Source organism: Callorhinchus milii, unplaced genomic scaffold (genome assembly GCF_018977255.1).
Source record: "Callorhinchus milii isolate IMCB2004 unplaced genomic scaffold, IMCB_Cmil_1.0 Scaffold21, whole genome shotgun sequence".
Taxonomy (NCBI): domain Eukaryota; kingdom Metazoa; phylum Chordata; class Chondrichthyes; order Chimaeriformes; family Callorhinchidae; genus Callorhinchus; species Callorhinchus milii.
In genome coordinates this window covers 1,850,314-1,876,872 of record NW_024704762.1, presented here as the reverse complement: position 1 = coordinate 1,876,872, position 26,559 = coordinate 1,850,314, and the positions used below count along the sequence as shown (strand labels likewise).

At 40.7% G+C, this 26,559-nt stretch overlaps 1 protein-coding gene across 3 annotated transcripts in view; it reads left to right on the top strand.

Annotated features, from left to right (window-relative positions):
- The window catches only part of zfr2 (zinc finger RNA binding protein 2), a 50,760-nt gene that overhangs the window by 13,125 nt on the left and 11,076 nt on the right, over positions 1-26,559 (top strand). For 2 of the 3 annotated variants that reach the window (XM_007907984.2, XM_007907983.2), the window contains exons 3-14: positions 6,728-6,983; positions 11,970-12,047; positions 12,998-13,130; positions 13,622-13,843; positions 14,408-14,652; positions 16,573-16,755; positions 17,617-17,854; positions 18,504-18,685; positions 19,391-19,510; positions 20,849-20,994; positions 21,716-21,857; positions 23,033-23,220. In XM_007907984.2, coding sequence (XP_007906175.1) covers positions 6,728-6,983; positions 11,970-12,047; positions 12,998-13,130; positions 13,622-13,843; positions 14,408-14,652; positions 16,573-16,755; positions 17,617-17,854; positions 18,504-18,685; positions 19,391-19,510; positions 20,849-20,994; positions 21,716-21,857; positions 23,033-23,220 — 2,133 coding nt within the window. Of the gene's footprint in view, positions 1-6,727; positions 6,984-7,170; positions 7,425-11,969; positions 12,048-12,997; positions 13,131-13,621; positions 13,844-14,407; positions 14,653-16,572; positions 16,756-17,616; positions 17,855-18,503; positions 18,686-19,390; positions 19,511-20,848; positions 20,995-21,715; positions 21,858-23,032; positions 23,221-26,559 lie in introns of those variants that run through there. The other variant, XM_042342632.1, reaches the window with a different exon arrangement.

The following is a 26,559-nucleotide window of genomic DNA, read 5'->3' as shown; positions in this document are numbered from 1 at the left end:
GAAGGAGATGAAGTGGTGGTCAGAGATGGCCTTGTCGGTAATAGTGACATCCGAGACACTGAGGCCCCGGGTGATCACCAAATCGAGTGGGTGGCCGTGACTGTGAGTGGGGGAGTTGATGTGTAAGGAGAGGTTGAGTGAGGAGAGCAGGGAAGAGAAGTCTGTGGAGATGGAGCAGGAGGGGGTGAAGTGTAGGTTAAAGTCGCCCAGGATGATGAGGCGATCGGAGCAGAGGCAAAGAGATGTGAGGAGTGTTGAAATGTCAGAGATGAAATGTCAGAGATGACCAATTTTATCTGGGGGTTGTTAGCCAGGACACTGGGAGAAACTCCCTTCTCTTTTTTGAATCATGCCTGGGATCATTAGCGACCATCTGAACTGGCAAACGGGACCTCACTTTAAATTTTATGTGAAGGATGACACCAACATTATATTACTTCCTGCAACAACAGTAGCACTATAGCACTTGGGATAGTGTCTCAAAGTACTGAACAATGGAGGAGCTTGACACTGAGAAAGGGGTGGTGTAGGCACTGCTAAAGAGGAAAGTCTTCAGGTGAAGACTGGTGATGGGGGGGCAGGAGGAGCAAGGCAAAGGGATTGAGGTTGGAAATTCCAGAGGTTCAGGTCATAGAAGCTGAACACACAACCACTGATGGTGGAACGAAGGGGCCTGGGGACACACAGAATGCCCGAGCTGGACTAACGAAAGGGCGGATAGAGGAGTGGGATGTAAGCAGGTTGGCGAGGTGCTTAGGCCTGAAGCCATTTGTAGGTGAGTGTGAGTATCTTGAAATCAATCTGTTCTGCGACAAGGAGCCAGTGGAGTCTGGCAAAGACCCAATACAATTGTAATATTTTACAGTTATATAGTGCTTTTCACATTGGGAGGATGTCTCAAAGTGCTTCATACTGCTGATTGGACACCTGAATTAGGAGGTGCGAGCTGATGAAAGTGGAGGACAGGAAAGAGTTTCACTCTAGTGACCAGACCAACATTCTCTCATAAAATGGATCACATACTATATTGCGGTGTTTGGCTTGACAGTGAGTTCAAAGTAATGATGTGGGGTTTGAACCCATAACTTTCTGACTCACTCACTGATGAGAGTATTATTGTTGGCTTGAGAGTGTTGGCTTGATTCTAACATGTCACATTGGAACCAGTTTAGCTCAAGGAGATCCACTTACTTTCCCCACAAGGAGGATAGTCACCAGTTGGTCATTTCACATCCGTGAAGTGCAGATTTGAGTCCCCATTAGGTGGGTACAGCTACAAGGAACTCCCTGCAAGCTTACTGGTGGGCAACGTAACTCGGCATGAAATGCGGGAAAGCATTGCCATCATCTTCCTGCCCACAGCTCAGACACACATTCCTTCCCATTGAGCGATGGTTCCACCAGTTGTAGGTGCAGATGCCCACCTCTGCAAACCAATCAGTTTCACATTGTAGTTCTCCCCTTTGTTTTGCATCGTTAACACCTCTTTAACCCATCATTTCCTGTCCTCTATTCCATTTTCTCCTTTGTCTTCCTTGCCCTACCTCTCCCCTCTCTGTTAGTCCTTAAAAGCCTCTCCCTCCAAACATGCCCCAGTTCTGGTGTAGGGTCATGGACCTGAAACGTTGACACACTTTCATTTCTCATAGATGCTGCCTGACCTGCTGAGTGTTCCCAGCGACCTTTTTTTTGTTTCACTTTGTAGTTCCTTATATCATCTGTACCTACATTGGGACTGACCGTTTCTAATTGTTGCAGCTCTGCAAGACTTTGTTCTCTTAATAATCTGTACATGGAGATAGAGTCCTGTAGCTCAGTTTTATCAGCATAATTATACGAGTGCTTGTGAGCACTCGCCTCACAAGCGAGAGACCTGGGTTCTATTCCCGGCAGGGCGAAACGTTGAGCAAGTTTCCTTACTCCACACGCCTCTGTTTAACTAGCAGTGAGTAAGAACCCAGTTGTTAGTCGATTGGGGGATCGTTTTTCTGGGGATAATCATCCTTCAAAAAAAATAATAATAGATTGGTCACTCAATCCACAACTGTTTGTGGGACATTGCTGTACACAATTGGCTGCCGCATTTTCGCCCACAAATATACACTCAATTCACTTTACAGTCTATTCTGTGAAGCGCTTTGAGAGGTCTAGAAGACATGAAAAGGATTATTATCATTATTTTTATATGACCTATGTATGGCTCAGTAACTACTTGGGGATTTTGTGATGAATAGTGCTTATTTTGCTCTGATCATTTGTCTTCTATTTCCACAGGATCTTGCAGGTAGTTTAGCAAATACTGTGTTGGAAATTACACTGCGATATATTTATATTTGAACTCTGCATTAAGAGACCCAACCTCTGCCATATGGTACAGGTGTAATTATCTCTGTTTTGCAAGATTTACTTTTTTATTTACTTAACAAATCTGGCAGATAAAGTGCAAGGCAGAAGTTGAGTTAACAAGTGAACGAAAGGCTTTGATATTCTGCCAATTAACCCGTAATTTCCTTTTGAAAAATTATCGTATAATTATGCTGATAATTCTAGAGAAAATTGGGTTGAAAGGATTGAGTATAACAAAAAATATAACAAATAAAATAAAAACCTGCAAGACTTAAACTTGAATCCCCAGAGGAGGTTGCAACCCGGAAGTCGTTAATGTGTATACATTATTTTTTTGCCATACGTAATAATGACACATTTCACACATATATGCTTAACAAAACAATATAAAATTACATTTGTATAGCTCCTTTCTCATCGGGAGAACATCCCAAGGCCCAATACAAACAATTGTATTGTAGCACGGAGAGGGAGGTTTTACTCTTTGTCGTAATTTTGTGCAATGGCATTTGGGACATTCTGTATGGTTAATGCACAGTGCCTTTGCTGACAATTTAAGGCATATGTATTTCAAGTTTGTGTAGTAAGAAAATAAGTCTACATTTACCATACCATTAGTGACTTACTTTTGTCCTGCGTCTCCATTGCTTTTCTTTATCTGTGTCCTTGCCTCACTTTAAATCATCAAGTGGATTGATTTCATTGTCCTCATTGAATATACACATCCATCCATGCCCTAGCATCTCCTTAACTTTTCGATATCCTCCTATCCACCACTCCTCTGCTCGGGCTGACTTGGGTTTGTTGTGCACCCCTGGCCTATTAATGACAAGTCTTCTGATTCTGGAGTGGAGTCCTCCAACTCAGTAGTTAGAGCATACACCTCTCAAACAAGAGGACCTGGGTTTGATTCCTGGGCACGGTGAAACGCTAGGCAAGTTTCCTTACTCCACACCTCTCTGTTTACCTAGCAGTAAATAGAAATCCGCTTGTTAGTCAATTGGCGGATTGCTTTGCCGGGGTAATAATCCCTTTTTTATTAATTGTTTCAAAATAATAATCATTTGGTTACTTAATCCATGACTGTTTGTGGTATACTGCTTTGCGCAGTTGTTCGCTGTCATTCGCCCATAATATATACAGTCCACAAAACTTTACAGTGAATTCTGTGAAGCATTTTCTGACGTCGTGAAGATGTGATGATAACAATAACAAGGCGCGATATCAAGTGCAAGGATTATTATTATTCTCCCAGGTCCTGAGATGTTAAAGATCCTGTGGCACCTTTTGAAAAGACAAGGAAGTTTTTCCGGGTGTCCTGGCCAACAAACCCCCAAGTAAAATTGGTCACTCACTTCATGGCTTTTTGTGGGACATCACTGTCAAAAGTATTTTTTAAATTTGAGTTGGCTGTTTGCAGAATATACACTTTGTAGAATCTTTTGGAAGAACAATCTGAAAACCATGTTCTACGGAAAGCATACTATAGTGTTTGTGTGGGGCAGAATACTGGAGGAGTTTGCTCGAGTGTCAAGCCAGGACTGTTTGAGGGCCTTGGGATGCTGTCCTAACATGAAAGGCTCAATATAAATGTAAATTTGCATTGTGTTAAAGGGTGAGAAGCACAATTTGCTTTCTACAGATAATGATTAAAAGATGCTTGAATTTAGATGAGAAATGAAAGTTTTCTTGCCTTTTACAAAACTCCCAGTACCTTCCATCAATTAGGCTCCTGCTTTATGTTTTTAATTCAAATTTATGTTCTTGGTAGATTAGTTGTTTTTGGGGAGGGAATGCTCGTAGGTGAAACCTATCCTAAACTCCTGCAGTGATCACTTCAGGGAGGCTACAGGAGTGTGGAAGAATTGAACATCTAGTTAAGATATTCCTATCACATCTTTTGTTCACTTCTCCGTGAATCTGTTAAAATATGTATTTAAAGCTTCTGTTCTGTTTCCACTTTTACAGGTATTTGGACTGTTTAGTTTTGATTATTCTTTTCATAATGTGTGCTCACCCACTTTCAGTCTTTTGCCTAATAATGGATTAATACATTTTTCCAAGAATGTCAGGGAGTTAGGGAAATCTTAAAAATAATAAACCTTGCATTTGATGTAATGCCTTATCATGCCTTTGAGACATCTCAAGATGCTTCACAGAATATACCGTAAAGTGAATTGACTGTGTATTTTGTGGACGAATTGCTGCAGCCAATTGCACACAGCAGGGTGCCACAAACAGTCGTGGATTGAGTGACCAAATTTTTTTTTAAGGGATTATTACCTCCGCAAAAGCAATCTCGACTAACAACCAGGTTCCTACTTGCTGCTACCTGTCTAATGCATGAAGTTTAATAGTGTGAGTGAGGGATATCCTAGAAATCAACCTTAATTCTCTGTAGAACCTGCAAATAAAGGTGTTTTTTTAAAAAAAGCACATTGACATTTATTTCAAAATGGCCATATCTTTTTTAAGACTTCATCCAGTACATCAACTATCCATTTCATTTATCCATTTCATTTATAATCTTATTTCATTTATAATCTTTATAATCTTATTGAAATGTATGCTCCTTTCTGGTTTTTATTATAGCAACTCACTAAACACTGCTATGATTGTTGTCCTATGTGCAATACCCACAGAAATGTTTCACATACTTCAGAAAAAACATAAATGGAAATGGATTTAGAGGTTTGGGGCAACATGAAGTTTTTTTTTAAAAATGGGGAGTACTGTAATTTTTGGGTAGGTAAACTCACAAGTCGATCAGTACAGCATTTAATACAATTTGCACAAAGTATGAGTTATACATAATTGAATTTTATACAACTAATGCATTGTACATTGTACTTGTTCTCAAGGGCATATAATGAATGGCCTTAGCAAACGGGTTTCATAAGGGAAATGTTTTAATAAGCACATAAATTCTTAGAAAGAGCTAATAACACGATTAACGGAATTATTTAATTTACCATGCTATAGTATTTCAAACATAGCACTATACGTGCAGTACTTCGGCAATGCAGTCAGTGAATGCGGTTGTGGTGATACGAGTTAGGAGATGATTTCCTTTAGGATTTATATTATTCAGGACTAAGAAATCGTTATGGCTTAGCCATTTATCTGACTTGTAAAATCCGACCAGTGCAAAGAAATCAAGGTGTTTTCTAGTAGGAAATTTAATGGCACTTGAATGCATATTTGAATTAGGCGAGTATATGACTTATAATGAGACGACTTATGAAATTTCATCTTGTTTTAGGACAGCATTGGTGTTTAAGTTTCCTTTGAGCTCCAGGAAAAATGGAAAGATTTGAAAATTGGAATAGACCTGAAATGTTGTTTAACTAACCACACAGGAATGTTGGATTTTTTTTAACCAATACAATCACAAAGTGTAAAAGTGGTCAACAATTTTTCATTCGCCAGTGTTCCCTCCGTGTCTTGAACAGTTATCTATTGCTCTCTCGTTCTGGTGTTCTTGTTGTGGTCTTTGTGGAACTTTCTCTGTTGCAGTCTATCTCTCTTGGGCGCTGTCTCAGTCACTCTCTATCTCTTTGGGTGCTTTGCCTGTCCTCTCTAATGCTCACACACATTTTGGCGCTTCTGCTGTCATCTCTCTCACTCCTCTCTCAGACACTCTTGCTGTTGCTCCCCCTCTCTCACATGGTCTTGCTACCACGTTCCCTATTTATTTTGGGTCTCTACCTGTTGTGATCGCTCCAGATTCTCCTCATATTCAAATAACTCTGTAGCTAAGCTCCATCCTACATCTGCGACCTTCAGTAACTTTTTGATCTCAACCACTACTCCCCTCAACTAACACAGGTCTGCTTCTAATCTGCCCCACCAAAAATCGTGAGCTTTTAAATCATTCTACCGTGTTCTCTAGAACTCCCTCCACCTTACCCCCATCCTCCCTACCTTTAAAACCTACCTTAAGGCCTGTGAATTTGGCCACGCTTTTGGTCATCTTTTCGCCTCCCTGCTCAGGTGTCCAGTCACCTGTGTGAAGCACTTTGAGATGATCTCCTGACATGAACAGTGCTGTATAAATGTAAAGCGTTGATACTGTTACACTCATCTCTAATGCCTTCCTTACTGCCCTCCCCATCTCCACAATCCACATTCAAAATTCAGCGGCTTGCATCTTTACCTGTACTTAGTTTTGCTTGCCCCTTGTCCCAAAATGCAAGGATTATTATTATTATTAATATTATCCTTCCACGTCTCCCACCTTCCATGCTCGCTGTCCAGCATCATTATCATTTGAGAAGTTACGCAATGTGAAAGACGCAATATAAATGCAAGTTGTTCTTCCTCTTCTTCATATGGCAAGTTTGTGGTTCAGCCTAATTGTTCTTTGCTTTTATTGAACCAGTACACAACCTGCCACTGGCGTTGCATATTCCCACCCAAGCACACCAGCCAATTACACTGTGCAACAAGCCCCACCAGTGGCTCACACGGTAACTGCAGCGTATGCCCCTGTACCTGCTGCACCAGCAGTGAGACCGGCCACCTCGATAGGATATGGAAGTTATCAGACACCACACTCTGCAGCAGATTATGGCTACGGACAAAGGCAACCAGAAGCTGCCCCTCAACCGGCACCTGCCACAACACAAAGTTATCAGGTAACCTATAGAAGCATTTCCTGCTCCTGACTATTAAGGTAGCATTTTTTTTATGATTTTGTGGCAGGAGCTTTGTATACTATATCCATTCTTGGGTGTAAACTGCTTGAGATTGGCATATAGTTGCATTGGTTTAATGTATACATTGACTAAGTGTCAAAGATTAATTTTGAATTGATTATTTCAGATCTGATAATACTATGTTTCATGTATGTTCAATGGTATACGGCCAGTAGCAGTTCTTTATATTAACAACTTGCATTTCATGTGTGGTGAGCATTTTGAAACACTTCGCAGAAACAATGGGCAAGGAGGAGCGATTTAGGGTGCTGATCGAAGTTATGGTCAAGAAGGTAGATTTTAAAAGGCGCTTGAAGGCAGAGAGAGAAGGAACCAGAGGAAGGGACTTCTGAAGAGTTTGAAAGTGGTGCACATTGGGGGGTAAGTCTTGGCTGCTGATGGTGGGATAAAGGGAGTGAGGGGTATACCAGAGTCAGAAGAGCAGAGGATGTAGTGGGAGAAGAGTACAGGGGAGAGATGGCAGAAGTAGGGAGGGGCAATATTTAAAAGTCAGGATGAGTATCCACTGGGAGTGAGTGTAATCTGGCAGGATGGAGGTATTGGGCGTGCACAGCATAGTGTAGGAGAGGATAAATGATACAAGATTGGATCAGTTAGAGCTTGTGGAGGGCAGAGCTAGAGAAGCAGAGAAAAATTGACCTCAAATACCAAGGTATAGGTTAGAACTTCAGCTGCAGATGGGGTCAGAGGGCAAATGGACATGTTCAGGTGATGCACGAAAGCTATTTTGGTCAAGCACTGCAAATAAGGTTTGAATCAATCAGTTGAGGGTTGAATAAAATAATAAAGTTGCACATTGGCTTAATTAATGAGCAGCCAGGCTGAAAAGTCTCAGTGAGGGAGGAAAAGTTGAGTCAGAGACAATATTGCATTTTGTTGATGTTCATTTAAGACTTTGACTAAGTGACAATGTTGGTTTAGACAGCCTCAACCTATATAGCCTAGGATAGTTAAGTATTGGAATTTTGGGTAGAAATTGCGATCCAGAGCATCTAATAAGTGCTGTTACCTAATAGTTACCTAATGGTACCTTATTTAGTATGTACTAATTTATTTTGAAAAATAAGACAGTTGTACAACAGTGCCTGAACCTCACACCCTGAAGCGGTTGAGGCCTAATGTTTTTCCAAACAATGTCCTCAGCGTTCTATTTGTAGGCTTTCCATTTGTAATACCTGCTATTTCGGGCACTACAACTAAAAATAGAATTGTCTCCTGCATCCTGCTCTTCAATATTAGATTTACTATCACCAAGGAATTTGGGGGTGTTGGTAAAGATCCTGTTTTTATGGTCTTAAAATGCCCAGACAGATGAAAGTTAATGCAGGTCCCTGTTGTTGGACTTTTGAAGGTCCATCTGTATAAAAATTATTTTTATTTTTGGCAACTGCTACAAAAGGCGAATCGGCCTGACTTCATTTAACTACAAAACTACCGGCCTTGTATTACCTGTCTAGATAATAACCCCAATTACCATTTTGCTACAACATCTATTAAAGCTTTTTGAACAGGTATTTTGGTGATGCTAAGTTACCCTGTAAGAGTAATGGTAATTGTAATGAATTGGGGTACATTTCTCTATAACTGGATAGCAGTGCTCATTTCTTGTTAGTATGATTAGTATAATTAGTGCAGTTACTCTCAACGTCTTGTTTTGGGATGTTTCACTCTGGTCTTATTTTTGCATCAATCAACTTTTGGCCCACAATCTTAATGAGTTAAATAACATAAAGATGAATAATTCTTTTTCTGTTTCATAAAATTGAGAGTGCATTGCTCATGTTCTGCATCTCCTTCCTCTCTGTAGTTTGGCAATGAAATTTGGTTTGAAATTATATGTTGTATTATTTACAACAAACCTGAATTTACTATAGAATGTTACGAATTTTAAAGCCCTTCACACAAAAAAAAATTGGCTATTACATTAAACTGACGCCTTAATCTGCCATAGATAAAACCAGAAATCGAAGATGTATGGGAGCGATCTGGGTGAAGCACTGACTGATCTATTCCATTTTCGAATTTTTCCTTCACATGAAAAAAAAACTTTTTCAAACAGTTCCGTGAGTTAAATTTGAGAACCATAGTGTTAATTTGCATTAGAACTAGGAAGGGTTTTAATTGCACTAATAATGCTGGGATGTATAGGGAAATTTAGTGCAGGATGTTTTTAAGATCTGGATCTGTAGTCCAGATGCATTTTTGATACTAAGCAATGCGCCTTGATCAAGAGCTGGACAATATTTTACAATAATTAATCAGATTGTATATATTGCAGTTTTGAAGGCATTCAAGAACAATTTATTCTGTAGATGAAGGGGAAAATAGAGAAGAGGACATCTGAGGCGCATTAATGGGCCTGTTAGACATTGCACTAATAAACGTAAATCCTATGCGAATGCATCTGCTATTCCTTCAAATGCAGTTTCCTGGAAACAAGTTAAGATGGATGGGTGCTTAATACATCAAATGGGGAGGGGCGGGGGTGGGGGGTGGGGATGGGTACTGCATTAGTGATGCACAGCCTATTGATTTAATTTGCCATTTATAATGGGGGAAAATCTCAGTCTCATTGTTGAAACTGAAATTATTTTTCCCCTAATGAAAATGTTTCCAAATGCCAGGAAGTGGCATTAATTTAGCATATAGTGGCTAATATGTCTAATTTGAAACTTAGACTGGCAAATACAGAAAATGACCTTTTTTATTTTTTCCTTAGAGACAAATTAATCTCAGTTTGCTAATCCCTAGACCATATGTTTTTTTGTTTGTTTTGGAAGGCAGTTTGCCCAGTTTCAATTGCACAAAGCAGGTAAGTCTTAACACTTCGCACTAAATTTCCATTACAGCTTTCAAATGTCAAATGCTCTTTTGTTTTCCAGGGGGTGGGTGGAAAAAGTATCTTTGGCATTGTGTGAAAATAGTGTATAATTTTGATATTCAGTAATTCCATAATATTTAAATATTCCAGCATAAGAACAGGAGTAGGCCATTCAGCCCCTTCAGCCTGTTCCGCCATTCTATTCGATCATGGCTATTGCATTGAATCATGGGTGACCTGTACCTCAATTCCGTCTTTGCCCCATATCCTTTAAGTAACAAAAATCTACCCACACATTCTTGAAAATTTAAATAGATCCAGAATCCATCGCCTTTTGTGGGAGAGTTTCAGATTTCTACTCACCTATCCAATGGATACATCTGAGACTGCCCACAAAGCGACCAGGCATTGATTAGCCAAGCCGGGTCTGCCCACAGCAGGAAGAAAAATTAGCAGTGGTTAATGTGGCTGTAATTTTTCTCTTTTACCTCAGGATTGATGGTCAATTTCATCCACAAACAGGATCTGTTAGTTTAACACAGACTAGAGGCCGGGGCCTTCCTAATTTGTATGGCTCATTGTGGAATCATATGTTGCATTTATTCAAATTTTCAGATCAAAGCTATCATTGTGAGTTCACAGAAATGTTTCTTTTTTGGGAATGGTATTTATAGTTGGGCAACTGAGGCTTTGAAGTTGGAGTCTCTGTCTGTCTAACTTCTGGGTGGCAAAAAGTGAGACTTGAGCTGCTTTGATAAGCTCAAATCTTACTGTCTGGACTTTCCCTTCCACTCTCCCACTCATTGCATGATTTAGGCATGAACGTTTTGGACACAAGTTTTGGATCAAATGGAGGTGCATTGAATACCAATACATTTCACCTGCAGTGCATCTCATGAATTTCAGTGGGCAGGACTAAAATAATTGTGCTTTGAAATTTTAATCAACTGACTGCAGCTGGAAGATAAAATGCCTGAGTTAGTTTTAAAATTGCTGATAGTTCCAGGATTCATGTATCAGTATTCTTAACTTTTAAATACTAAAGTTCAGATGTATCTTAGTAAGATCTCAGGCTATAGACTAGGGGTCTCCAACCGGCCAATCGCGATTTACTTCTTGGAGACACAAGGAGTGGCCCAGTGGACTGCGCCAGTCCAGGCCAAATCAATACTTGTTTCCAGTAGACACCGAGCCGTGATACCCATGGCACGGCCATAAATGAAAAAAAAACTCAATAAGAAACATTTATTTGGTTGGCTGACTAAAAAGGTTGGCTCCGCTGCTATAGACCATAATCTGCATAGTCATCTTGAGAGGTTGGCTGTTGCTGTCATGCTTGACGATGAACATGCAAAGCCTGATTACAAATATTTGCTGTTCTTTTCCAAATGACCAACCACACAGCTAACAGCATGGCGTGTATTACCAGATCAGGGAAGATATTTATATTAAGTGCAGAGAAATGTCAGTCTTTTAAATCACTTTATTTAATATAAGGTTGGGGTGTTAAAGTGCGGCAATATGGTAAATTTGAAGAAAGCCCCAGAGTTCTAGGCCTATGTAGTTGTTGGGCTCATTTCTGTTTATAATGGGCGATTAATTGTCTTCCTAAAATAAGTTTGCACACCTTGATTTCAAAAGACAGGACACTGTATCAAATATCAAATGAAAATCTGATCTGGATTTAAATACTTACATGTCTCAATTGTATGTATAGACGTTCCTTTAATTTGGTTGAAAGGTGGTATTTTAAACACTTGGGATTGTAAACTCGACAAAGATGCATTTGAGCTATGCTTTTGAAATCTGAGTCTTCCCCAGGCTGTGCTATATCATAATGCAGATGAAGTGTGGCCAAATGACAAACAGACTGAATTAAAATATGTATTTTATTTTTGTCTTGCCTGATTACAGTTACTATTAGTAATATTTAATGCTGTGCATATTAGTGCTGTTCGTTAAATCATGGTAACAGAAAAATTGCACCAAAAAAACCTCGTGGCCAAGTGGCAATTTATAATACAACTGCTTGTATGTATTGGCATTGATCTTCCCATAATGAATCATAAAGTTTCTTTCTGCAGCCATACTACGATCAAGGAGGAAATTCGGAAAAGACGGAGTGGGGTTGGATGACAGATTTGATCTATGGTTCATCTAAGGTGCTTGTGGAGAAAGCTTAATTAACTTTGTATGTAAAGTAGCTGCTAAGCTTAGCGCTCAGAAAATCACGTTTTTTTAATGTTTTTAAAAAAATTAAAGCTTAGTGTAACCACTGTGATATATTTTGAACTCGTTTTGTAGGGAATACAATTTGGAAACATCTTTTCAACTACATATCTGTATACAGAAGATACACAGCTGCTCTCCTTTATTATTTGCATTTGATATAGCACCTTATCACATTTTCGAAATCTCAAAGCTCTTCACAGAATATACTGTAAAGTGAATTGACTATATTTTGTGGGCGAAACGCGGCAGCCAATTGTGAACAACAGTGACCCACAAATAGTCGTGGATAGAATGACCTTTTAATATTTATGAAAAGTGAACCTGACCATATATGACCACCAAAGCTTGGGTTGACTATTTCTGACCCACTTCCCGAATGGTGTATAGCCATTGCATCATGCCTAGCAATTGTGCAGACTACACCTGTGTAGGTGTAGCAAATGATAATGCTTATCATTTGTGACCTATGTTTTTAATTTATATATTACAAGGGAACCTGAGCATTTCTGGAAATCGATTGCATTGATCTGGTTCACAAGTAATATACAAATTCTGTACCACAGTACCTACCTGCGCAGTCAGTTCATAATTTCAATTTTTCAAGTATGATTTTAAATAATACCATAGCTGCATGGGGCAGTAAAATATCATTGTAAGTCCCAATGAGAGGTAGCTGTAGTATAGTCAGCTCTCCATGGGTGGGTAAACGTATGGCATATATATGTCATGCACTCATTGGATTAGTTCGAAGTATTTTGGAGACGACAAAGCACTGTGCGGCATTTAGATTGATTTTAGTGGCTTTGGAGAATAGATTATTGTAAAGAATGCTGAATGTTCTGTATTGCAGTTATTTATGTATTCTCCTTGTCTAATGTAGGACAGTTACAATTATGCACGTCCCACATCAACACCCACATCAAGTTATGATAAGCAATATTATCAACAACCTGTTTCAGCTGCTCCTCAGCCTCAACCTCAGCACACAGCCACAGAATCGTACTACCAGACAGGTGGGCCAAACATGGTTTACCTTCAATTATTTCCTCCAAACCTGAACCTGCTGGGTGTATTTCCATGGGTATTGACAGCAGATTTAAAGTTTATATTGTTGCTTATTGAAATAGCTGATGTATTATGCAGCTGATGTATATTTAGTAACGTACCTAACAGCCATCAAATATTGATATGACTGCTTCATCACTTGTATTGATTAATGGGGAAAATTGTAGTAATGGGGAAACATTTAAATTATTGAAATGATGGGGAGAACTTTCTATTATTGACCATTGAGATAGGTTCAGTAAAAGTACAGTGTATCTTGGGACATTAAACTATCTAGTAATCAATATTTGGAAGACTGATTTTGTAAAAAGCATTAATAGTGTTTGCAATTATGGGTTTGTATTGTGTGAAAACATAAGGTTATGCATTAAAGCCCCTACTTTTGGGTTATTTAAATTGAAAGCCTTTAATCTCTCTTCCCCTCTCTCTTTCACTGTAGCCCCTAAAAACAGTTTCAGTCAGTCTGCTACCCAGTACACGCAAGCCCAGCAGCCAAGACAAGTTACTGCAATAAAACCTGCACCCACTCCAAGCCCTGTTACAACCAGTTACACAGTGTATCCAGTGGTGACAACTGTCCAGCCAACTATCGCACCAGCCACAGTTGCAGTATCTTACACACAGACTCCCACATACAACACAACACCAGTTAGTTATTCAGGTAAGTAGCTTGACTTCTTTTTAGAAATTGCCAATCTTACGTTGTCTGGTCTGTTGTCTGGTGAAGACTTCAATTTATAATCTGTTTTATGCACGTTTTGCTAATTTGAGGAAGTGCAAGCAGAAAGTGCCACCAGTTTTCAGGGCTGGGCAACAACTGAAGTAGCCATTGCAGTGTCTGGAGCAGAATTCTCATCTCTGCCTAAACCTAACTTGAAGGTTTATTTTGATAAACTTGACATGCCTGTAAGCACCAAAGTGAGCCAAATTAGCCTAGTGGTACCAGTCAATGTGTCGTACCTTTGAATTGCATCTTACCTAACAAGTAAATTTGACAGATTTTTTTTTGTTGCAATGAGTTGAGTTCTTGGTCGGACATCTAAGTAATATCTTTCAAAAAATTCTCCTCTGAGGGAGCACTAGTATTCTTACTGTATTTAAAATTGATTGTGCAAGTAATGGGCTGCAGACTTGATTTTGCACAGTACGCGAACTTACTGTTCTGAGATTAATATTGGGGATTGGCTATTCTCTGAAATCTGGTTGATAATTTACATCAACACAGGATCAAATTATTCTGGTTATGAAGCTGCTGTGTACTCTGCTGCGACGTCATACTATCAGCAACAACCCAAACCACCAGCCACAACATGGACTAGCGCTGGGACCGGAACCAACTCCAACACCGGGAACACAGGGTTCGTTAAAAAGCCTGCCTTCCAGAGCAAGCAGCAAAAACCGAAGCCACCGCCCAAACAGCCACAACTCCACTATTGTGATGTGTGTAAAATTAGCTGTGCTGGCCCACAGGTAATTGATTGATTGTGAGGAAGAGAATCGGAATGGGTGATATAACTTGGTGCATGGTCTGTTTACAGGCATGAGAGTGTACCTCTGAGCTAATCAAAGGTGTTGAATTTAGTGTCAGCTTGCTCTGTCGGTAGCACTCTTGTCTCTGAGTCAGCAGGATGTAGGTTCAAGCCCCCACGTCAGGACATTGTACTTATAGTCTAGGCTCAAAATACAATACAACCAGGGTTCATTCTGCCTCTTTGGGTGGACACTAAAAATCCACTGGCACTATTTGAAAAGAGAAGGAAGATTCTCTCATTTTCTTGACCGACAATCCTCTGGGTAAAATTGTCATTCAATTAATAGCTGTTTGTAGGATATTGCTTTGTGCAAAAGAGCTACAGTATTGACCTACAAAATACACTCCCGACATAAAAGGTACTATATCAAAAGTAAGGTTTGTTATTATTTTAGGCCATCAAAAAGAAATAAGTCCCAGCACTTTTATATCCAATGATTTGATGCTTTCACAAGCCTGACTATACAGGGAAACTTAGTGTGAGTGTAATGTCGGAAGGTGTTTAAATGAGACTGTTTCTTTCAGGACCCTACTATGCTACCCACCCAATATATTAATAGTTATCTCTATTTGCCTATTTTCTTCCGTCCTCTTCTAAAACCATCAGTTTGTGCTGGAGTTGGGTTCTGATTCTGCGCTTAGCCCTTGGGTTCATAGAATCGAAGAATATTACAGCACAGAAGGAGGCCATCGTGCCTGTGCTGGCTCTTTGGAAGAACTGCCCAATCAGTCTCACACCCCCGCTCTTTCCCCATATTCTTGCAAATTTTTCCTTTTCAAATTGTTGGCAGTTGTTGTCACCATTGCTAAACACACTGAGTCCGAAGCTGACCTCGCTTTCCATTTCAAGCACACACTTTCAGTAAATCATTCTGATGTCAATTGGAAATAAGAATCCTGGTTGGTGATCTTTATTTTGTGCTGGGCATATTTCAAGCCTTGAGCCTACCTGTTTATGCTTAAAATGTTCTTTTTTAGTAATAACTACAATGCTATAGGATTCTGGGTATGTTGACAAACTTGAAGGTTTCAATCCTACATTATAATTTTTTAAATTAATTTGTTGAAAAGTCTAAAATGCAATATAAATTTTAATCTTAGAGCAACTTTCATGTTGGGAGGACATAGGGAGGTTGGTGGCAGTGTTGGCTAGAACATTCTTCCAACACTCGGGTTTTAATCAAATCCAGGCTGATGGGATGAGTATCCTATCCTGTGACTCTTAAACCTCCATGGGGTTGATTGGTTGTTATGCAAAACTGCCTGTTGCATCGCAGCTAATGTACGAAGTAGATCATGTAATTACAGTATTGCATGGATACTATTTTTATGGCTTGAATAAGACATTGCCTGGCTCTTCGCTCAGGGTCTTGTCTTTGAATCATGCATAGTGGACAGTTGTTTGGTGTTGAGCCTTGGCATTCTTCATAATAATATACAAAAAACCTCAGAATCCTAAAATGTTGAGTTCAGAAATGACCTGGGATAAGGAAATTAATTAATGTTCAACCAAGCTTAGCAGAACTATCAGCCAGTCAAATAACACTTAGCAAAGCTCCATAAATTCTTTGGAATGATGCAACCAAATGTTGTGGTTTATTTGCAACAATTCAAAATCCTTTAATTATTGTGTATACATTTGTGTGTAAAAAGCTACACCTGGAAGATACTACACTGTCCTATAACCGCTTGCAAAGAAAAGATGAAATCCGGTGCATGAAAAATACTACTGCCTTAAGCGCTCCGGGATGCTACCCCTTGTGAGCGGCGCTATATAAATGCAAGTTGTTGTACCTGTGAATGTACTTTGTAGAGTCAATTTTATTAGTGGATTAGCTGTAAAAATCCTCTTTTTTAAGACCTATAGGGAGCATTTAGAAGGCCAGAAGCACAAAAAGAAGGAAGCGGCTTTAAAAGCTGGGAACCAGACGAGCAGTGGGCCACGTGGTGCCCAGGGCCAGCTTCGGTGTGAGCTGTGCGATGTCTCCTGTACAGGTGCTGACGCCTATGCTGCACACATTCGAGGAGCCAAGCACCAGAAGGTATGAGAAGCTGTGGGTTAGCCACTCTAATGAAGGCTATCGCTGAACTGTTGGATTGAAATATGAAAGGCAAAGCCCAATATCCATGAGAGTTTATTTCAAATGGCAATTTTGAAAGCACTAATGGCCAGCCTCCTTCAGATCTGAGATGTGAAGCTTGCAAGGGCTGATTACTTTGTTGAGCAGAGATAGGATCTGAAATGAGGTGCCTGAAATCCCTGCTGCTGAGGTCAGATTTGTAGAGATTCAATTGCACTTTCTTTTAGTGTTCTTCTGGCTTCAGTTTTGCTCTTGGTCTTTCCATGCCAGCACAAGCCAGATAGAAGTGTTACACTCAGGCAGCAATGCAGTAACACTGATTGAGGTTGGCGACCCAGGCTTTGGGGGAACAATGCTGCAATGCTTAACAGATCTTAATAGTTTGATATTGAGCACAATTAATATAATTTTGTTTTACGAAACAAACTACTCCCTTTGACAAAATGCATTTTAATCTTGTTCACTGTTTGTTGTCATACCTGAGTATCTTCATTAATGTTTTGAATAATCTTTGTAATAGGGGCCCATTCCCACCCACTTGGGAGAGAGCAGTCTTTCAACAACATGAGTTCCCAAGTTTTATTTTCGATATCATTGCTGAAGGATTTAAGTTGCAAAGAAACAGTTGATGTTCTAATCTTGTGTCTTAGTCCAGATTTCACTTGGCTGTCCAAAATTGATGCAGTGACTGAAACCATGGCAGCAGTGGTTAGCTGTTTATTTTAAAAGATTTTATTGAGGCTTCAGCTGTACTATATAACACTGACAAAGTTTGCTGAGAAGTTTATAACCAACTACTTCATACTCTGTGCCTTCCTGCAGGTTGTTAAATTGCACACCAAACTTGGTAAGCCCATTCCCTCGACTGAGCCAGTTGTAGTGAATTCAACGCCTGTTCCTCTAAGTAAGCCAGTCAGCAACAGTACCACCACCAATACGGGCACCACACCAGCAGCCAGCCAGTTGCCTCCCAAACCAGCTGCTGCCTTCACAAATAACACAAACAAAACACCACCAGTACCAGTGAAGAAACCCGTCACTCCCAAAATTACATTTGTAGGTACGTAAGATTGTATTTGCATGGTGGTCTTCAGCATCTGTGTGATGATTTAGTTACTGTACTCAGTACATCTCCTGTAAAAATGTAATCAGTGATCTGTGTATTTGTCTGTTGCACAGATTCATTCAGTGTATGTGAGGCTGTTATTTATCCATATATAGGTGGATACTCACCCAGGTGAGTATGTTGTTAGGAACTTGGTATTTAAAGAAGACTTGACATAAAATCATAGAAACTTTACAGAGCATAAAGAGGCCACTTGCCCCACTGTATCAGCCTGGTGGTAAATCCCACGAGAACTATTTAATCCCATTCCACTGCTCCCCTCACTGTACCATTTAATATTTTCATATTTGTCCAATTGCACTTTAAATGCTGTTATGGATTCGGCTTCAGGCATCATTACGCTAAGGCTGAGTGAGAACTGTTAAAAACAATCTTTGGTAAATTTGAAGGAAGTTTATAGTCTGTTCAGCGTATTGTCAGTGGTCGTCATGTTAGATGTGCTGCTGCAGTAAGTACGTTCAGTGGGAGATGCAGCAATGATCTGCAGTGGGTGGCTGCAGTATCTGCAAGCAGTGATACAATGGTGAATCTGTATGTAGTGGTTTCAGGGTGCTGTGATTCAGGAATCCTCCTCTGCTTGCAGGAGGTAACAAACTACCGTCAATGGGAAACAAAGTTGAAGAAATGAAAGTCCCCAATTCTAAGCCAGAACCCCAGATGCAAGAGTTCAAGCCCGAACAGAATGTAGCACCAGCTCCTGCTCCTGCCATCCCGGCCCAGCTTCAGAACGATGTGCAGCCTGTGGGACATGATTATGTTGAAGAGGTAGATCTGTCTTTATATCACCCCTATATCCAAGGATGAGAGGGAGGGGCTTTGTTACTTTAAGCTTTTGTAATAATGTGATGGAGGAAGCTCCATTATGAATTACTAGTGAGTATGGAATGGGACATTAATTGGCCCATGCCAAATGCCAGTAATCATTGTTGGATTCTTACCCAAGGAATGATTGAGTGTTTCAGTTGCCCTACTTATAAATTGCATCTTTTAGCGACTGAGGGGTGGGGGTGAGGGGTAAGAAGATGAAATTTATGAGTTCCAAAAGTGACATTGTGATTTATTATAAGTTACACAATATTATTCCGGCTTGGGACAGCGCCTTGGGATGTCCTCCCGATGTCAAAGATTGTATACAAATGTAATCTTTTTGTTGTTATTTCAAATGCTTTGCTCAGTACCAAACTAGGAATAGGGAGGCTATTAACAAGCAAAAATGACTTTATTTGCAAGTTTTCAGATTGTAAAAATATAACTTTACAAAACTGTGTTCCTACGTAGGGTAAGACAATATTTATTTGGCCCATAGAATATTGAGATCTTGTGGGTAAGTTTAAATTGATATTCGGACTTGTTACTTCAGTGGTAAGCTTTTGAAAAATGTGTCTCAGATTTTGGTAATGTTTTTTTCCTCGTCTGTGTTTTTCATTTAAGATTTCCTCAGACCGTTTTTGTAATTTGTGCTTTGTGCAGGTTCGTAACGATGAAGGAAAAGTGATCAGGTTCCACTGTAAGCTTTGTGAATGTAGCTTTAATGACCCAAACGCCAAGGACATGCACTTGAAGGGCCGCAGACACAGGCTACAGTACAAGGTACCCTGGATGCATACTTTATTTCATATTTGTTGTATGCTTAAATCCTACTTGAACATATTAACATGTAAGCTTGGTCAGATTTGTAACTTTTTTTCTTGAATTCTACTTGTTGGCAGTTCACGTTTGGGGGAGGGTGTGTTGTGTATCCTTTATGTGATTAAAGGATTGACCACAGTTCTAAGTGGTTGATACTCTTGAGGTATTCCCAATCGATTGAACCATTCTCACCTCTGTACTAATAAGATTGCTTACATTTGATGTAGTACTTTTTACTTGGAGGCGTCATCCCAAAGGGCTTCACGGCAGTGACTCTATTTGTAATGCAGCAACCAATTTTTGCACAACAATATCTGACAAGCAGTCATGACCCTAATGACCAATTTTACATGGGGGATTATTGGCCACGGTCCCATGGGATCTTTAACGAACGGATGGGACCTTGGTTTAGCTTCACGTCCGAACAGAGGTATCTTCAACAAGGCAGCACATGCTCAGCATTGCATTGGAATGTCATCTTAGACTATGAGTTCCAAGACCTGACCACAACACTCCCACCCTCGCTCGCCTCCACTGGTTCCCCATCCCCCAGAGGATCGAATTCAAGATCCTCAGCCTCATCTACACGGCCATTCACGGCCTCGCACCCTCCTACCTCTCCGACCTACTATCCCCCCACGTACCTGCCTGTATCCTCCGTTCCTCTGGCTCCGGTCTGCTCTACATCCCCCGCCCTAACCACCCTACCATCGGTGGCCGGGCTTTCAGCCTCTCAGCCCCAAGGCTCTGGAACTCCATCCCCCAGTGCCTTCGCCTTGCCTCCTCCCTTTCCTCTCAAGACCTTTTTCTTCAACTGTGCCTTCAGCTCCCCTCTCGACTCTCTCCCCTTCCTCACTCCCTCCCTTCCCTCCCCTCACCCTGATCACTTACCCCCTGCTCAGGTCCCGACACAACTGTCCAGCGCCTTGGGACGTCCTCCCGACGTGAAAGGCGCTCTATAAATGCAATCTTGTTGTTGTGGGGCTTGAACCCACAAACTTGTGACTCAGATGCAAGAGTGCTTCCAACTGAGTCAGGCTGAACCCTTGTAGCTAAGCAGTAGGAAATTGGCTCGAATGAATCAGATAACTGAGGGGCTAGTTGGTTGGATGCATGTATTTCACTGTATGTCTTTGACCAAAGTGGGTTTTATCTGGTTTGAGATGTTTTGAGCACTGTGCTCTTCAATAAAAAAAATTTCCTGTTTGAATTCAGTGAGCATTGCCTTCAAGTGCATGGTTGATGTTGTGTTGCTTTCTAAAGAGTAACAATCACAATTATTTTCTCTTTGCCTTCAAGAAAAAAGTGAATCCAGACCTTCAGGTTGAAATCAAACCAAGCATCCGAGCCAGAAAAATCCATGAGGAGAAGATGAGGAAACAGATGCAGAAGGAGGAATACTGGAGGAGGCGTGAGGAAGAGGAGCGCTGGCGAATGGAAATGAGGTAAATTTTTCATTCTGCTTTGCCAATTTTCTTTTGAAAACATTTGACACCTTTTCCCTTCTACTGGGATGCAGCTGTACGGGTATCAGGGGCTGAACTTATCTGGGGACAGTGGTATTCATGCTATACTTCGACTCAAATCTCCCTGAGCCAGGAAAGTGGGACTTCCTTCACGGTTCCTGCTCTTGATTCCTATCTATTCATTGTTCCTCTTCCCCATCCCCACCAAACGCCTAGTGGGAAATGTATCATGCGTGGGCAAAATTGAGTTTGGCTGGAATATTTCCCACAGTGTAATAGAAACTCTGTGCCGTGTAAACTTCCTGTATGAAGAATGGTCACTGGGAAAGGGCATTTGTACTCGAGCATAAATCATTGGTAGGGAGCGAAGGGGCTATTTAAATAAACAATCTGTATTTGGCAAGGACAATTGTTCCTTCATTTCACCTCTCACTGCTTGGTTGTTTTTGATAAAAGCCAATGAGGACCATTGAATGAGAGGATCTGCAGTTGGTAATTGTAGCAGTGAATTGTGCAAGTGTAAATTGCAAGATGTATTTGTGGGCAATACTTTTTTAACTCCAATACTAAATCTATCCGATTGATATCATTAGTATGGACTCCAACCCAAGACCTCTTCAGACAGGATTGACAGAAGTACATGAATCTCATTTTGTAATGTGTCTTCTAGATTATCCCACCTCTGTTCCCGTGTTTTCAGGCGATATGAAGAGGACATGTATTGGCGAAGGGTAGAGGAAGAACATATTTATTGGGAAGAACAGCGTCGCAGGTTAGCACCAGACTGGCACCCACCTCCACTACTGGGAAGACTAGGCATGCCACAAGCACCTGCACCTATGGTATGTTTCACATCGAGAAAGAAATTGAACAATTTCATTGTACCATCAAAACTGTTTAATCATGAACTCCCAACTTCATGTTGGTACCAGAAATATCCACCATTACCAGCACAAAAAATCTTGGGCCCTTCAAAATTCAATTTGGTATATAAAGATCAGTGTTTCATTTGGCGAAATCCAATTAAATGTTTTGTTGTTCCAAATCTGTTACAATTTGCTTTCTCTTCCACATTGCCTTCACTCAGCATGTGAAAACGGTAGAGAAAGCAGCACTCTCCCAGTCACCAATTCTTCAGTGTGAATATCTTACTTGAAACATGCCTCGCTGTTTATACTGGCAGCCGCTTTCTTCCCATCAAGTGGAGTCTGGAGCGAGGAAAGTTTCATCTCTCTCAACCCTGCAAAAATAATTTGCTGCTCTTCAGTGCATTGGATATTGCAACACTGTAGACGCGAGCCAGAAAGCAATATGTGTATTTGACAGGGATCAAGAAGCAAAATAGTGCTTTGTTTTAAAATAAGAATGTAGGACATATTCCATTTCCCAGTTATAATCCAAAATAAGCTACAGAACATGACGGTTGGATCGGGAAGTAGAGGTGAACTTCTGACGAGACTGCTGTATTCCTGTTACAGGGAAGATTTGCACTTGTCAGCAAGTTTTCTTTAATTTGTTTATCTTAACCGGTTAATTAAGTATGACGTATAGAAATCTTTTCAGTTGAGTGCAGCTGCTGACCCATCGTAATTAAGCTTGCTCCCCTGGGTTTGCTCTGCTTTAACCTCTTTGGTCCTTTGACATACATTCTCAGGTAAGCAGGTGATCTCGCTTCTCTGGGCTTCAGCAATTGCTCTAAGCAAGGTTGGCTTGCAGTCCCTTTTCCTGAAAGGAGGTTCTTTAATAATAATACTAATAATTATTATAATCCTATTTGCGCCTTATTACGTCTTCAAGATGTCTCAAAGCGTTTCACAGAGTATACTGTAAAGTGAATTAACTCTTCATTTTGTGAGCGAAACGTGGCAGCCAATTTCTTTACATCCACTTCACTGTTGGTTCCTAATTGTTGATGTGTCAGACTAATTTTCCAGTAGCGCATGAAACATTTTCCTCTTTAAATGCCAAGAGTGACCTAATCCTCGCTCTGGTTTAGGCCTTTATTTGTATGTTTCAGCCTCCACGGCGTCCTGATTCTTCTGACGATCGGTACATAATGACCAAGCACTCAAACATCTATCCCACGGAAGAAGAATTGCAGGCCGTGCAGAGGATTGTGTCGCAAACCGAGCGGGCCCTCAAGCTGGTCTCTGATATGATAGCTGAGCCAGAAGGCCAGAAAAAGGAACCCGAGAAAGAGAAGGGGTAAGGTATCTGGTACTGAGACCTTGTGTACAGCTGCAAAAAGACTTTACAATGCAGATTTATCCAAGTATGTTTTTCACACTGATGATATTAAATATGCTGTTAAATATGTTCTTCATCATCCAGGACAGGTGATTGTTCCATTAGAGCAACACAGAAGCATGTGGAATAATTTTACAGGCACTCGTTTTCATCTCTTCCCCTAACCTTTTTGTGACGTGTGTAGCACAGTCCAGTTATAACCTCAGCTTCAGCAGTCTGTGATCCTGATTGCTCACATTTAACAATTGTTTTTTGTCAAGATTTGTCAGGGTGAAAATAAACCATTCATGTATCTGAGCTGCCAGGAAAAGTTTGATCTGTGGTCTGTGTTCAGTTAACTGATGTCAGCTGGGAAGCAGGCTGTTACAATAAGTTTTAACACCCTCTGTTTGGGAGGTACAAATTCACCAAAGGCAAAGGCTTGCTCGCCTGACTCCATTGGTTTCCTATCCTTCAGAGGATCTCCAGTTCAAGATCCTGGTCCTCACATACAAAGCCCTCAATGGCCTCGCCCCACCCTACCTCTGCGACCTCCAAACCCCCTCCAACCCGCCCGTTCCCTCCGCTCAACCGGCTTTGGCTGCTCCATGTCCCCCGCCCCACAATTGGCGGGAGAGCCTTCAGCCACTCTTCCCCCAACCTCTGGAATTCTATCCCCCAGTCACTCCGCCTCGCCTCCTCCATAGCCTCCTTCAAGTCCTGCCTCAAAACCCTCTTCGACCATGCCATCGGCCACCCCCCCCCCGACCCCAGCTCGGGTCTGAAATGCTGACACTGTCCAGCACCTTGGGACGTCCTCCCGACGTGAAAGGCGCTATACAAATGCAGTCTTGTGTTGTCTCGTGATCCATGTCCAGTGAGGAAAGTATGTTCTCTCAATTCTTCTTTCTCCTTTCCTCACCAAGAATTGGTTGTCAGTCGAGATTGATTTTCAATGTGAATCTCCCCAGTAATCTGACATTTGCAGTTTCATTTCACACCTGATGAATAGCCACTTGAGCAGGGTACAAACAAAGGTCTAGCACCTGTGTTACTGTACCCAGGAAGAATTGGTGCCATCTGTGGCAGGTGGAGGGAAAGGTGATTGAGACAGTTGGAGTAGTCAGGAAGATTGTGAAATAAGAAAGTTTTAACAAAAGTAATAGGTTTATTTGGCTGGTTTGCATCATTTTTTCCATGAGTTCCTTTTTCTGAAGTTTCTGGAGTAGAGAATTGAAACATTGATAATATAAGGATGAAACATTTCATCTCTTAAAAGTGGATGCTGAAGAGAATCAGAACAAACGGTTGTGGTGGGTCTGAAGGTGAGCGAACGTGCGTGTCTGAACGAAAGAATTGTTTCCTTTGTACAATTATGGCTGCCGAGCTTGTTACTGGCAGGTATAAATACTAAAGCCATCATGTTTAACACTGTCTGCCTGTCTTTCTTTCTCCTCCACCTCCAAACTACTCCAGGATACTCCACAGCAGTGATTATAAGTGTATTGAAAAAGTTAAAAGCGGGGGAGTGGGACTAGTTGGTAGTTCTTCCAAAGAGCCGGCGGCCAGGCATGATGGACCGAATGGCCTCCTTCTGTCTTGTAATATTCTGATTCTAAAGCTATAGGATTCTAAAAAGAGTGGCTCGCTCCATTATAGTAAAATTACTGTAATGGAGTTTCGCCCACAGAATGCGCAGTCAATTCACTTTACAATCTAATCTGTGAAGTGCTTTGAGATGACTCAACAACATGATAAGGTGCTATATTAAATTCAAGGATTGTTATTACGTATTTGCAGAATTTGCACCTTAATTGGTGTGATATCCTATTATAGTCTTGCTAGATTTGAGTCCAAAACGTTGGAGGTGTTTAATCATCAGTTTTTTTCCTGCTCCAAACACTTGCTTATGATTTTCAGGCATTTGGCTATTACCTCCTTCCAACTTGAGTTAAAGCTATATATCAGGAATATTGATCTCATAATGAAACCTTGATTTATGCACTGAGTTCCATTCTCTTCATAGCACCCAAAGAAATCCTGTTTGCAATTAATAAATGTGTTGCAATGTGGGTTACAACTTGTGCTGCTCGTAACCATAGTAGTATGGGCAAATATCCCATCACTGTTCAAATAGCTGCTGTTAAACTTAATAGATGAGGTAGTGTTGACATATGACTGCATTCTTACTCTATAGCACCTCATTGTTTCTCTTAAGTATTTAGTAAGCTAAACCTTGATTATCTGCTGGGGTCCACCCCATTATTGTGGATAATCGAGGTTCTACTGTATTTACCCATGTGTCTTTGTCAGTTTAGCTCTGTTGGTAGCTCTGTCATCTCAGAGTCAGAGATTGTAGTTTAAATTCTATGTTAGAACTTAAGTTCTTGACATTCAAGTAGTCTTGTAAGCGCACTACATGGTCAGAAATGCAATCTCCCTGTTTTAGTGGTTCAGATTAATTTAAAGATCCTTTGACCATTTTGATGCTATATCAAATGCAAATATTTTATGATCCCAATTTAACTCCCAATTAAAGCATGCTTTCCTTTTTCTGGCTTGCTTCCTTCTACTGCAGTTTTACACTGAAGTCTTGCACCAGTGGAGCTCTCCTGTGCTGACACTTCCCCTTTCCTTCCCTTTTGATCTTTTGATTTTATCTCATTTCTATTGTGTCCATTTAATGCTTGCTACCTGGGTGATGCGATTGAGGTCCAAAGTCTTGTTTATATTGAGCAGGTTGAATGTAGATGTTCTAACATTCGATAGACTTGTTATGGACACCACATTTAGGGGAGAAGGTGGGTGAGGTGATGAAATAAAAAAGACTCAAGTATTTGGTATCTATGCACCATTTTCTTGGAGAAGAACAGTGAGTTCTGCTGTTTGAGATTCTCCTTGAAGTAGTCCAGTTAGGGCGAACGCATCAGCCCTCTTGCCACTTGACGGGGAGATGGGGTCTGATTTGATCCATGGTGTGTTGAAGACTTTTTTGTTCACAATCGTTGCTCCCAAATGGACAATGTGCTGATCTCCAGCAGCCTTGTTAAACGTAGCGACCATGAATATGATGAATCCAGCCATGCTCTGGATTTTACTTGCTTCTCAAAACCCAGCTGCCCTGAGAAATAAATTTCAATGAGTCCCCCATTGAGTCAATGTGTTTCAATGAGTCCCCTATTCCAAATCAATCTGTTGAAATTGTCCAAATGCACTGGTGAATATCTTCCAGTAATATCTGCTTTCTTTTTTTCCAGAGAAATTTTTATTTCTCATGGACCAATGCGGGGTGAAGAAGAGAGAGGTGGAATGCAATAA